General features: G+C 43.0%; 1 protein-coding gene across 1 annotated transcript; it reads left to right on the forward strand.

Moving 5' to 3' along the window:
- Positions 1–251: 251 nt before the first annotated feature.
- Positions 252–10,431, forward strand: LOC137914444 (PI-PLC X domain-containing protein 3). The gene is made up of 6 exons (XM_068757995.1): positions 252–354; positions 7,610–7,866; positions 8,060–8,233; positions 8,794–8,969; positions 9,392–9,493; positions 10,275–10,431. Exons 1-6 carry the CDS (start codon positions 252–254, stop codon positions 10,429–10,431), a joined length of 969 nt encoding a protein of 322 aa, XP_068614096.1.
- The last annotated feature ends 2,492 nt before the right edge of the window (positions 10,432–12,923 follow it).

The following is a 12,923-nucleotide window of genomic DNA, read 5'->3' on the forward strand; positions in this document are numbered from 1 at the left end:
CCTCGCAGTGTCATCGCCGTGAAGCTTTCCACGGAATGTTTCCATATTTAGATCTGTCAAAAAAAGAAAGAAGTCATGATTGTGTTACCCGCAGATTCAGCTCAAGAGGCGTGGACTGACTGGCGCTCTGATGTGTGCGCGCGCGTGTGTGTGCGTGTGCACGCGCGTGTGTGACGAGAGAGAGAGAAGCTGAAGGCGCACTGAAGGCGCACTGAGCACCGGGAGAACGGCGCGTTGTGCACAGCGACAGCATGGCTGCGTCTCACGGGAGAAGCGACCTGCGGTTCGCGGACTGGATGGCGAGTCTACCCCGGAGCATGCACACGACTCCGCTCACCAACCTGGCTATTCCCGGTAGGTCCCAGTGTGACTGGTGAGGAGCGTGTTTCTGTCCGCGTGGATTTCATGTAGCCTCGCTCATGCGTAAAGGGATAAATACATAGTATTTGCGTCAGTAGGCTAAATATTTGAAAGTTTGGTGCTTTTCTTTATGCCCCGTGCAACTCCTGCAATTTCAGATTCTGCTGTCATGCAATGGTAAACCTTAAACGCACAATTGGCCAGACCTGTTGCGCAAGTGGAGTGCACGCTGGCTCAGTTGTGGTCGGCCGTCTGAAGGGTGTTATTAATATGACCGGGATGATTTGTGGCTTCTCCCAGTTTCCCCAAAGGAGGAGAATGGCGACTGCCAGAGCAAAGACAGCAGACAGAGGAGCCGCTGCTCGGTGATGTGTAGTGTGTGACTTCTTTGCACCGGGGTGGTGGCCAAATGAGAAGAGAATGTTGAGTGGGATGAGTCCAATGTGTGCATCCACATTTAACATGCTGCGTCTCATAGAAAATGAGCTGTTGGACCTTCAGCCAATCAGTGCACAGGTCTCAATAAGGTCGATTCCAACGCTGCTTGTGAAGCCCATCACTGATGGAATGGCTTATTAGCAGCCAGTTGGTTCCATATCCGCTGCCTGGTCATAATCATTTGTATTTTAATCACATGTGCTCTCCACCTCCTTCCCCTTCTCTTCCTCACTCTCTGGCTGTTGCCCCGATGGACCGCGGGTTTAGGCTTGCCATGTGCATCGATGGCATCTGAGTCCAGTGAGGCGTGGCACGTCCACCAGCACTGACCACAGCTCTTAAGGATGTGGTCAGGAATTTAGTGTCCCTTTCTTTCGAATCAAATATCAGCTTTAGGACAAACTTGCATCCTGATTTGCTTCATGCTTGTGATTTCATTGGATCATGTGCTGTGTCATGCTACAGCTAATCCATACTGATAATCTGTTGCATTTAATTAGCTGTCATTACTTGAGTTTGGCCCCGCCCCCTACAGCCCAACCACACCTCTTATCCTCCATTCTGGCACAGATTCCGCAAATAAAACATTCTCCGATTCTGTGTACTTTCTGTGTACATTTAGCACAAGCCTTGTTGAAATAAATGTCATATTCCAGAGCATTTAACAATATCTTATTTAGTGACAACCATGTTCTTACTGGCGTGTGTCTGATTTCTTTCATTAGTGCGTTATGTCACATCTATTTGTCTCATTTTAATCTGGGGTAGATGACGAGTAAATGCGACTTTCCACCTGAATGGATGATTATTTCATTCATCGCCTTAGATTCCTACTTGACGATCCTCCTTGTTTATGCCTCACCAGCCAGTGGCTTCCATGATCCTGGTCAAAGAGTTCTGTCAGTCTGGAGTCTCACGTAGTGTCGATGTGATGCCTGGTGATTTCTCAGCTGTTGAGAGAAAACAAAAAAGATCCCCATTTAGAGTGCTGCCAGTATGGCATTTATTGCCCTGATGTACTCATTAGTACACATAATTATCTGTATGACTGGCAATAAATAAAAGTTATGGTCTCCTTCTGACAGAGAGGAGTTAATTATAATCTGACGTTCATGTTTTAGCAGCAACTGTATATCCGGGTAAATAAATAAATACCATATGTGGCTACAGACAAAAGACATTATAGATTGTCAAGGTACAACACCTGCTACACACACACACACACACACACACACACACACATATATTCCAGGCTATATAATTCATTACCACCCCAACTCAGAAACATCGATTCTTTCCCACATTTCAAATCACATCTCAAAACACATCTGCTTAAAACTATATATATATAATCTGAGTGCCGAGAAAGGCCCCTTTAAATAACATGTATTATTATTATCATATAATCAAAGATATAACCTTCATACAGCATGGACTCTATGTAACAATACGTTTATCAATAGACAGACCTTGAAATTGAATTCTGTTAAAATGTCATGACTTCTCAACCTGTGCAGGGCTTTGGGATGCCTGACTGATATTTGTCCATAAAGAAGGGCTGATATGAGGTACCGTAATTGATCGCAGTCAGATTTAGATGAGGTTTTCGTTTTTGATCAGGCAGCATCACCTCACGACTGCTGCCAATTGAGTTCCTTCGTGTGTAGTTATACCTATCAAATGACAAACAGGGGAACGGGCGAAGGGATGGGCAGGAGTGGAAAATGAAAGGAAGTGGTTGCAAATCAAAGATGGAGGCCATTAAAGGAAACGAAGGAGGGAGCAGGGCAGGCACTGCTTTCCTTTCCTCAAGCAGATCTGTTTTGTTGTGGCTATTGTTAGATCTGCTAGGTGAGTGCTGCAAAACGGACTGACTGCATGGTGGCCGGGAAAGGTGTGCTGCCAGAGATAATGTCAGACTGTGGCTTTGTCACCGTGAAACAAGCTTTAGTGGGGAGACAGTAATGGCAGAATTTCATGAGAATTTCACTAGTATGTCAATTTAATGTTATTTTAAAAAAATGTTATTCCTGCAGGTGTACAACTTGGAGTAGAAGCAAATGTCTGAGTCCTATATTTCCGTACAATAGTTAAAGGCATTCAAGATTTCTAAATGCTGTTTGGGTTAACTGGTCTTGCAATTTTCAACAAAATGTATTTACAATTACTCTTTTTCCAGTCAGAATGAATGACTCCAGCAGATGGTGCTCGGAGCAAGCGTGTCTGGCTTGACTACTTTGAGTTTAAGCTTATTCTACTTCTCCTCAAAGTGCTAATCGATGTATCAGGTCTCAGTAGCTCTAGAGGGAGAGAGCTAAAGAACATCACGCACATCTTAAAGGAGTAATGTGCAGAAAAATGTGATTTCATTTTATCATTTAAGTCAAAGCCAATCCGTGAAGAAAAGTGCTCAAACTTCAGTCATCGTTATTGGACTAATAAAACTTGGTGTAAGCCGCATTCTGGATTCAGAGGGAAGATGAGGAAGAAAAAAATGCATGCTGAGTGGGACAGAAGTGAAGATGTTACAAAGCTTCATAAGCCCAGTGTTGGCATCAGTTGTATCAGCGTGTACGAGCTGCATGGTCGACCAGATTCTCTACTAGCAGAGTGACAGCTACAAATGTGCAGGTATACTTGTGTGTATACTTTTTTGAGTGTATTTTTGGTCAACATAGTTGCACACTGAGTATGAACTCAGCATCAGGGTGCTCAGACCTAGATGCCTGAAGCATTTCTTAACAAACTGCTTTATACCATTAAGTATACAATAGACAGTGAGTGTAGTGTAAAGGTTGGATTGCACCAGGGATCAGCTCTGAGACCCTTTTTGTTTGCCATGGTGATGGATAGACTAACAGATGAGGTGAGACAGGAAGCCCCTTGGAATATGATGTTTGCAGATGACATTGTGATCTGCAGTGAGAGCAGGTAGAAGATAATTTAGAGAAGTGGAGGTCTGCTCTAGAAAAGGAGGAACAGTGAAGTTACAAGGAATAGAGCCATGATGGACGGCTTAGAGACAGTGGCTCTGAGGAAAAGACAGGGGGTGGAGCTAGAAGTGGTGGAGATGAAGATGCTGAGTACTTATTCTCTCTAAAGAATCATGGTAACAGTTTAAGGCTTCACCAGAGTTAAGGGATGACTATCATACCTTTTAGTCCTTCCAGGGGGAATGCATGTGTATTGTAATAAATAAAGATGGCCCTGCAGTTAATGAAAACGAGTCAGTGCCAAAGAGACATCTTCAGGCTTGTGGAGTCCCTGCAGGTAGAGGAAAAGGAATACCCGTGCGGGACCTTTAGCCGAATCTGTCCATCGGTCTCTCAAGAATCATTCCGCTGTGACTTCAGTTGCTCAACGAGGAAGTTGAATGGTATCGAATGCCCTAATAAACACTGGAAAAGGGCATGAAATCTGGTATCTGAAAGCCAATGAAAGGCAGGGAATAAGAAACTCAAAGCAAATAAAGTCTGGACGTGAGGTATAGTGTAGAGATTCTGTTTTAATGATTCAATTTGGTCAGAAGCATATGAGCACTGTTGTATGGAAAAGAGCAGCGCGATGGGAAGACAGTGAAAGTGGACAGGCGATCAGAGTTCAGACAATAGAGGGATGGATAAAGTAGGTGGAATAATTACAATATAATCACATAGAGAGATCCACGCAGGGAAAGCGCAGAGGAGAGAGGATGCAGTCCGTCATTCGGTATCATTTAGCTCCTTTGCTCCCTGTTGTATTCCTCTCTCCACTCCTCTCTTTAAGGTAGGAGTCATCACCCACCACCAACAACCTCCTCGTTGCCTTCATTATCTCCATCATCGTATTTAAATGAGTCACAACATTCTTGCCTCCGTTGATTTCAGGCATCATCTGTCTCTCTGCTTTTCTTTTTCAGCGATCTTCACACCTTCGTCATGTCTTACCGGTATGCTCTATCCATCTAGAGGGGGGGGGGGGGGGGGGGTGAGAGGCTGTGTACACCCCGAATGCCCTTAATAGAGGCTATGATTGTGTTGCAGTAGAGTTCATATCCTGCACTTGTTGTTCAGGTCTTGTTCTGTGTGGCTGCTGGGACAGTTTAAAACCATCAAACAGCCTTAGAGTGAACAGTTCAGTTCAGTTTACAAGAAGAAGTCATTCAAAGAGATCTAAACACAATAACTCTGCAGGTCTTTATCAAGGAGAGATATGCATTTGATAGAGAGGGAAAGGACACTTCAACATATTTGCACAAATAAATGGGTTTTGTGCCATTAAAAAAAAAAAAATGCTGGAAAAACACCTTGCTGTTATACAAAGTGTAGAGAGACAGAAAACATGATTAAACATGAGATACGTATGCTTTGTTTCCTGTGCACAAAGATCACTTGTCAGCAGATTTGCCTTTTCTTTTGAAATAAATTGGAACGTCACCTAGTTTCAGCCTTTCAGACACGAGGAATGTCTTCCTTTCCTTTTTTTTATATATCATATAAAATAATTGGCACATTGGCTGAAACAAGTAGCAGAACAAGAAGAAGAAGCTTTAATGTCGCAAGCGTGCATCATACAATTACGCACAATTAGACATATTACAACAGTGTTGTGAAATTTGTACTCTGCAGCTGGAGACACCGTGTTTGCCTTTTAGGAAATTGTGATTTCAAATTTTCTGACATTTCGTAGACCGAGTAGTGAGTGTGGAAATAAACTGCTATAGTTTTGTGGGCAATGAAAGTAATTGTGTGACACAACCTTCAGAGCCTCTCTCAAAGACGATAGCGTAGCCAGCGGTTGTAGCTGCTTGAAGTCAGACTCCGGGATGCCGTGACCCTGGCGATACGCTTCAGCCTGCAGTGAGGCTGTTTTGCATCCCGCCCGAGGATGCAGCTGTCTGCCCAGCTTATGGTTATTCTCCGGACCGATTACAGAGACCCGGCACTGGAGGTTAATTCCGGCTCGCTGTCTCCCTTTGTGTGTGAGTGTGTGCTTATTTGTGTAAAAGCGTGAACCAATGTGATGAACGGACAAAAAAGTGGATGAGAAATTAATTTGAAGTGATGAGAGCAGGACGCAAGAATTACTGTCGGCTTAATTGACAGAAAGGTTTCAGGCACATTTCAGCTCCTCTGTGCTTCTCAGTCAGACATGAAATTATTGTTGTGCCACCAAGGAATGCATTTATTGATACTCACAGTTGATCCAATGGTTGCCACAAATGGAACTCGAAAGCACTTGGAGAGCTCGTACCGCTGCCGACAGCACTGCCACTAATACACGAACAGGCCTCTGCCACAGAACAATCAGTGTGTCAGATCATCGATTGCTGCGTCACTGTGCCCAGGGTGTAACACACACACTGTGATGATGTCATGATGATTGCATTGCTTTACTCGGATGCTAAATCAATATCATTTGATTCCTTTATGGTTCATTCCTTCTAAATTGTGTCTGTCTATCATTAATGCTTCAATAGTGATCATCACAAGTAGGGTTTTCCACGATGGTGGATCTGGATGTATTTTTCATTCATGTTTAAGATCCTACTTTACACAGTCAAATTAGCATGTTAGCTCAGCTACATATTGGTGTCAGACATGTCTCTGCCATGTCACTCAATTCAAATATACATTTTGATCACATAGCATCACATTGTTTAGTGGCTCAGTGGGTCCACCGGTTCAATTCCCAGCCCAGACTAAATGTGGAATGTGTGCTGCTTGCTAGGGAGGGGCCAGTTTACCATCAAAGCACTGCTGAGGTCCCCCTGAGCAAGGCACCCTTGTACTAGGTTGTAAATGGAATTTTGTTGTAAAAAGTGTTAAACATATAAATTACAATAAAAGCTCATCTTAATTGTGCAGCGCGGTAGAACATTATATTTTTTACACAATATTGTTAAAATATTTTTCTTTTAAATCAAGGTCCCACTCCCACCTTTCTATATTTGTGACCCAGATTCCACATCCTTGCCTGGCTTCCATAAAATTGATTCCGTGCTTCCTCTGCCCAAGATCCGCCCCTAAACTAAATTTCATCAATGCTTTTTACAGCTATTTTTTTTTTTTCAGATATCATCTTAGAACTGCTAATTTTGTGTGGTTCTGTTAATCAAATGCATCAGAGAAACACAATGTGCTTTGGTTAAATGAGCCGGCTCATGATTCTTTCTCTCAAACAGTGGGAGTGATTTGAATTGGAGAGAAAAAGAGGAGAGAAAGCACCGTTGAAGTGTTCTTTCAAAAGGTGCCTAAAAATTGGGTCGGTCAGCCTCTGGTGTTGCAGCTCTCTGAAGACGGGTTCATCCAAACCACTAAACACTTGACACTGACATAATACAACATTAAACATTAGTCGATGCCTCATTTTCCCTAACCACCACCAGTGACATGATGTTGCATAAGGCTGATTATTTTTTATCTATTAGTAAAAACAGTATTCCTCTATTTCCCAATAAATATAACAATATATTTCCTTACTTTATTCAATCATCTGACCAGCGTCTCCTTTCCATGTTACTGTTGTGTTAGGATATTTATAATATGGGCCCTCTATGCCAGAGAATTGATCATAGCAATAATGGACTTCCTACGCCGACTTAATGTTGTATTAATCAAATGACTGTGCAGAAAAATCTATATTTTTTACTTTTCAATTTAAATTGGCTTTGATATGGATTTATTGAATCACTGGGAAAACACGAAGCCATGCTAGCCACTGTAAAGTGTATATTTGCATTTGTGCAAACAGGTTTACAGCAGGTCCCCCCCCCCCCCCCCCCAATGAAATAAACAAGCTGCCTGAAGGCTCGTTTTTCTGTCTCCACCAGGTTCCCATGATTCCTTTAGTTTCTACATCGACGAGTCGTCTCCGGTGGGCCCCGAGCAGCCGGAGACCGTGCAGAACTTTGTTTCTGTCTTTGGCACAGTGGCCAAGAAGCTCATGAGGAAGTGGCTAGCCACGCAGACGATGAATTTCACCAGCCAAATGGAGGCCGGGGTCCGCTTCTTTGACCTGCGCATCTCCACCAAACCTCGTGACCCCGACAATGAGCTCTTCTTCGCCCACGGGCTCTTCAGTGCAACGGTCAGCATGGCGTTTTGAAGTAATCAATATTGTGCGCCGCCTGTGGTTGCTCGGTGATGTTTGTGCTCTTCTGCATGTGTCAGCATATTTATGTGTGCGTGCAAGTGATTCAAGGTCCGGAGACTTTACGTCCTTAACAGCCTGTGTGGCCGTGAAGTAAACGATTAATGCTGTTGTGATTTGTGTTTCTAAGGTGCGGGAGGGTTTAGAGCAGATCAGTAGTTTCCTGTCGGCTCACGCTCGAGAGGTGGTGTTCCTGGACTTCAACCACTTCTACGGTGTGCAGAACATGCACCATGAAAAACTGGTGGCCATGTTGAAAGTGATTTTTGGCGAGAAACTCTGCCCAGTTGTCTTCGCTCAAGAGGTACTGTGCAATTCAAAAACACTAAATGTCAAAGGGTGTGTGTGTGTGTGTGTGTAAGAAACAAAGCTATTAAGTTAAACGCTGAAACACCTATTTCAGATGCTTATTGCACCTTTAAGACGCAGGAAGACGAGGCTCTTGATGATTATTGTTTTCTACAACACTTGCTCCCGGGTTTTGCTCCCGCGAGATGCAAATGACCGTTATCCCGTCCCGGCTTGTTGCCGCATTGAGTAGGAAAGCTCTGCCATTCTCAGGCTCGTCATCATGCTGCTTTTACCTTTCACCTTGCGCTACCTGGCGCATCTCCACTCCCCTCCCCCCTCCCACTGAGGTCATTGTGTCCCACTCCGCTGCCACCACGCTATGATTGTAGTTACATGTGTGTCTCTGCACCTGTTTTCCAGCGCAGGCCTTTCAATAGAGTCAGTGTTTCCTCCATTCCTTTTTCTATCAATACTCTACTGTTCTCTTGCAACCCCTTTACAGTGCCCCCCCCCCAACATATTTTCTCCCTTTGTCATTTCTCCTTCTATAACCTCCTGCCTCTTTTTTCATAGGTGACTCTGCAGTATCTGTGGGAGAAGGAGTATCAGGTGCTCGTCTTCTACCACCACCCCATGGCCCTGGAGGTGCCCTTTCTGTGGCCAGGCCAGATGATGCCCTCTCCCTGGGCCAACACGACGGACCCGGAGAAGCTGATTCAGTTTCTCCAGGCTTCTGTCACTGATCGCAGGTCTGCCTTATTCCTCTGTGGCCACTCTGAGTCTTTAACACATTAGGCTAAATGGGACAAAAGCTCTTTATGCTGTCATGCCATTTGCGCAAATTCTGTTTTTATTGACTGAACTTGGAGGTTTTATCTGTGACAGAGCCACAATTGTCTAAATATCCGACCTTGATGGGCCATAATGGCACCAACTATAACAATTTAATTTGCTGTTCCATCAAAATAGCCATGAGAAGTGGCGTGAAATACACATTATTACATTCGTTATCCCATAAAACTCATTCATTCATAGATTTTAGAAAATTGGATGACAGTAACTGGAAATTGTTCTGAAAAATATGACACAAATCTATCTTTTTATATATATAATCAGATTAAATAATTACTTGCAACATAACCAAACTGTTCTTTTTTTTTGTCCTTTACAGGAGGAAGGGGACCTTCTTTGTCTCTCAGGTGGTTCTGACCCCGAAGGCCAGCACTGTGATGAAGGGCGTGGCTAGTGGACTGAGAGAGACAATCACAGAAAGGTGCGTACGCCTGTTTTATGCGTGAATGAGAATAATTATAATCACATTCAATACAATGCTGATGAGACACTCATCAGCTCAGACACTGAAAGCTATAGAATAAACATAATACTGCAGTCATGGGTATGATCATGAACACATAGACTAATTGTCGCCTTTAAAACTAATTTATGCGGTATGCTCGGTATTTTTTTTGGACATGTTTTCCCTTTCTCAGTTCCCGTTCAGATTTCTTTTTTCCTGATTTACCCTCAGCTTTGTCTATATTTCACTCCTTCTTAATGTCACAATTTCAAAAGCCTCGGCAGCAAAACTGTGCGTTTTCCTGCCATGAATTATTCATTTTATAACTCCGCCATCAGCCCTCACTATCACTCTCACTAGGCATTCACCACTTTCATGTAGGCATTTTTCAAAATTCCTTCCATTCGCTTCGCCGCACGGGCTGCAAGTCACGGTCTTGACAGAACAAGGAAGCCGGCATGAGGAGGAGGAGGCGAGTGAATAAAACTAGGCGATGCCTCTGCGGGAGTTGCACCCTTCCCCAGTGCGTGGGTCGCGTGAACCAGTGTGTCCGGTGTGTTCAGTGTCATCCTCGCAGCTGGCGTCTGGCGTTCAGAACTCTCTCGCTGCGTTGCAGTGAACTTTACGCACAGCGTGACCCTCTCTGTTCAACCAGTCGACCGTGAATCGTCCTTTTGTACATGTTCATCTCTACATCCTTAGTGACTTCACCCCCCCCTCCCGTTCTCTCTTTTGCGTGATGTGTGTGTCCTCCCAGGGCCTTACCTGGCATGATGCAGTGGATCAGATCGCAGCGACCCGGGGAGAGCGGCATCAACATTATCACAGCTGACTTTGTGGAGCTCGGCGAATTTATCAGTGCCGTCATCACCCTCAACTATCACCTGGATGACGATGACGATGACGCCACCTGAGAGACCACAGGGGGCGCCGGGGAGCACAGTCAGATTTGACTTTGCTCTCGCTCTTTTCTCGTTGGCATTTATTTCAGGAGGGGAGCTGCACTGCTTCTTTCATTTTATTTAGGGCTACAGTGAGAGAGTGAGACGTCAAAAGACGAAAGGGGGTTGAGGGAAGAGAGTCTGGTTTGAGGCGAAGCGACGCGACGGTGTTGTCTGGTTGTAGCACAAAGGGAATGAGGTTTTGTTTGCTTCCTATTTAGGGATCAGAATAGTTTTCTTCAAGTGAGATGTTTATTTGGGCTGTAAAAAAATAACCGCTAGTTCAACGGAGCGGATGCGCCGTTTTCAGTCCCGCCACGCCGCTCAAGGTAAATTCCTCAGAGCATATCAATCTTCTGGTTAACGTGTTACTCCAACATTCCTGGTACTCTAGTGACATTGACTGTTTTCCAGAAGTCGTTTTTGAATTTGCGTAACAAAAAGTTTGTGTAGCTGTAAACCAGTTAAAATGTAGGCTAGTGTAAGTAGCTAGCACTGTTTCTAATAACATGCATCCCAAGTCAGATCACTGCACGGGTTTCTGAAAAATAAGAGCTGTTTCCTTTCAATAGAAGCCCATTAATACGTCAAGTCAGCTCGCTAGGAAAGAATCAGACACCAATTGTAGATAAAAAAAAAAAAAAAAAAGAAATCCCTGATTCAGTCATTCCAAACCGAGAAAGTAGAGCTGGGGTAAGCTGAGAAAAATGTACCAAGCGGGCTTTGCCTTTGGTGCACCTAAAGCGAACTATAATTTTCACATTGTCAGTGTTTTTTTTTTAAACTTTCAAAACATGCATTAACTAAAAGTTACCTTCCACACAGTAATTTGTGTAGGACAGCTAGAAGTGCAATCAGTGACACGACTCATTTCTAACGTGCAGGAATCCAACGTGACAGATTTTTTAGGTTTTGTGGTGGGTGTGTAGTCGTGACAGGCGAGTATAAAAATAGATTACATCTGGGTGCAAGAGTGTCTGCTGAACGCTTTCCTCTGTGTGTCTACCTACTGTTGTAGTACAGGATATATATGAGTCATCACGAAATGTGTCACGGTGTTATCCTTCATAATATCAGTTGATTAATGCCCACTCGGAGACCCGTCAGAAGTCAGAAAAGGGCACAGAGGTCGAAGAGGTCACCTCACAGTCGAGAGGTCTTTGTGTTTATCAAGATCTATCTGTAGTTATTAGGTGTCTACTTTTATTAGGTGTTTCATGTTTCTGAATGCATTCAGAATATCAACATTTCTCAATATCATGATGTATATCGCTAAATATAATATTTTTATTCTTTACTTTTGCTAGACTACAGTTGAAATGGAACCCAGAGAGACAATGGAAATATTTTTATTGTAACGTTTTAAACATTATGCATGGAGGGGAAAAAAGAAAAAGAAAAGATAGTCAAACATCCGCACGACTGATGGTCAGTGTGGCATTTTCTGCAGAGAATGTATTCTGTTATGACATTGTGCTCTAGTTTGGTAATGTAAAATCAAAACAGGAATTTCAACGTGTGTCTTGTGAATAACTGTCCCATTTCGAAAAGTCTCATGCGATCGAGCGACTGAGTATCAGCTGTAAAGTCTTTTTTTTTATTTTATTGTGTGCTTCATGTTTGTGTAGTATCATGTTAAAATGTTTTATATATCGTGGAAAGTTTGTACATGCTGTAATTTCAAATAGAATTCTACAGATATATTGTAAATTATTTAAGTCATTATAGAGTCATTGATAGCAATTTCTTAAACTTACACCATAACTGAGCGAATCTGCCGCTTTGCGTTTTTCATATTTTCACTTTTTTGCATGAAGCAATCGGTTCTATCTCTACATTTTATTGTAAACTATCAAGGTCCATTAGGTTTATGCATTTCTACACTTATTTTCTGCATATTGTTCTTATGAGCATGGGTGTATGTCAACTGCAAATGTTTTTACAGTGTGAGACGAATCTCAAAATTTATTTATTTTTCAAACGTTGAACAACCCCATGCAGATTTAAAATGAATCCACATAAATGTACAAGTCTAGAAGGCTTACAAAGTGTGTTACAAGGACATTTTTGTCTTCCCTGCTTCGATCTACTGTTGTTGCCTTTATGTTCTATTGTGAAACGAGTTCTTTGCTGTTGTAAAACCCCGAAACCTTTGTTCAGATGAAGGTGACTCTGTTCTAAGTGAAAAATGGCCATTCAAATAAAGCTACTATGCCGAATAAGTGACTAAGTGAAGTGTAATTTTAGAAATGGTTCCTGGAATTGACGATTTGTAACCATTTAGTTAGTTGCGTGATTCAAAAGGTCATATTGTGATTGAATTCAGTCAACAAATGTCAAGTGCTTCAAACCTAAAGTAGAGTTGCAGCAAACGTAAACGTAGCCGCATTCTGTTAATGATCTGTGCAGAGGATTATCCTGGAAGCATCCCGTTTCCAGGGTGATGTAGATGGAAGTGGGTGGGC

Source organism: Brachionichthys hirsutus, unplaced genomic scaffold (genome assembly GCF_040956055.1).
Source record: "Brachionichthys hirsutus isolate HB-005 unplaced genomic scaffold, CSIRO-AGI_Bhir_v1 contig_696, whole genome shotgun sequence".
Classification (NCBI taxonomy): Eukaryota; Metazoa; Chordata; class Actinopteri; order Lophiiformes; family Brachionichthyidae; genus Brachionichthys; species Brachionichthys hirsutus.

Excerpts from the sequence above, each read along its gene's own strand:
- LOC137914444 (XM_068757995.1), top strand. The coding sequence starts at position 252 with ATGGCTGCGTCTCACGGGAGAAGCGACCTGCGGTTCGCGGACTGGATG. Across the intron at positions 8,970-9,391 it reads GCTTCTGTCACTGATCGCAG|GAGGAAGGGGACCTTCTTTG; the intron begins GTCTGCCTTATT and ends TGTCCTTTACAG. Across the intron at positions 9,494-10,274 it reads AGAGAGACAATCACAGAAAG|GGCCTTACCTGGCATGATGC; the intron begins GTGCGTACGCCT and ends GTGTCCTCCCAG.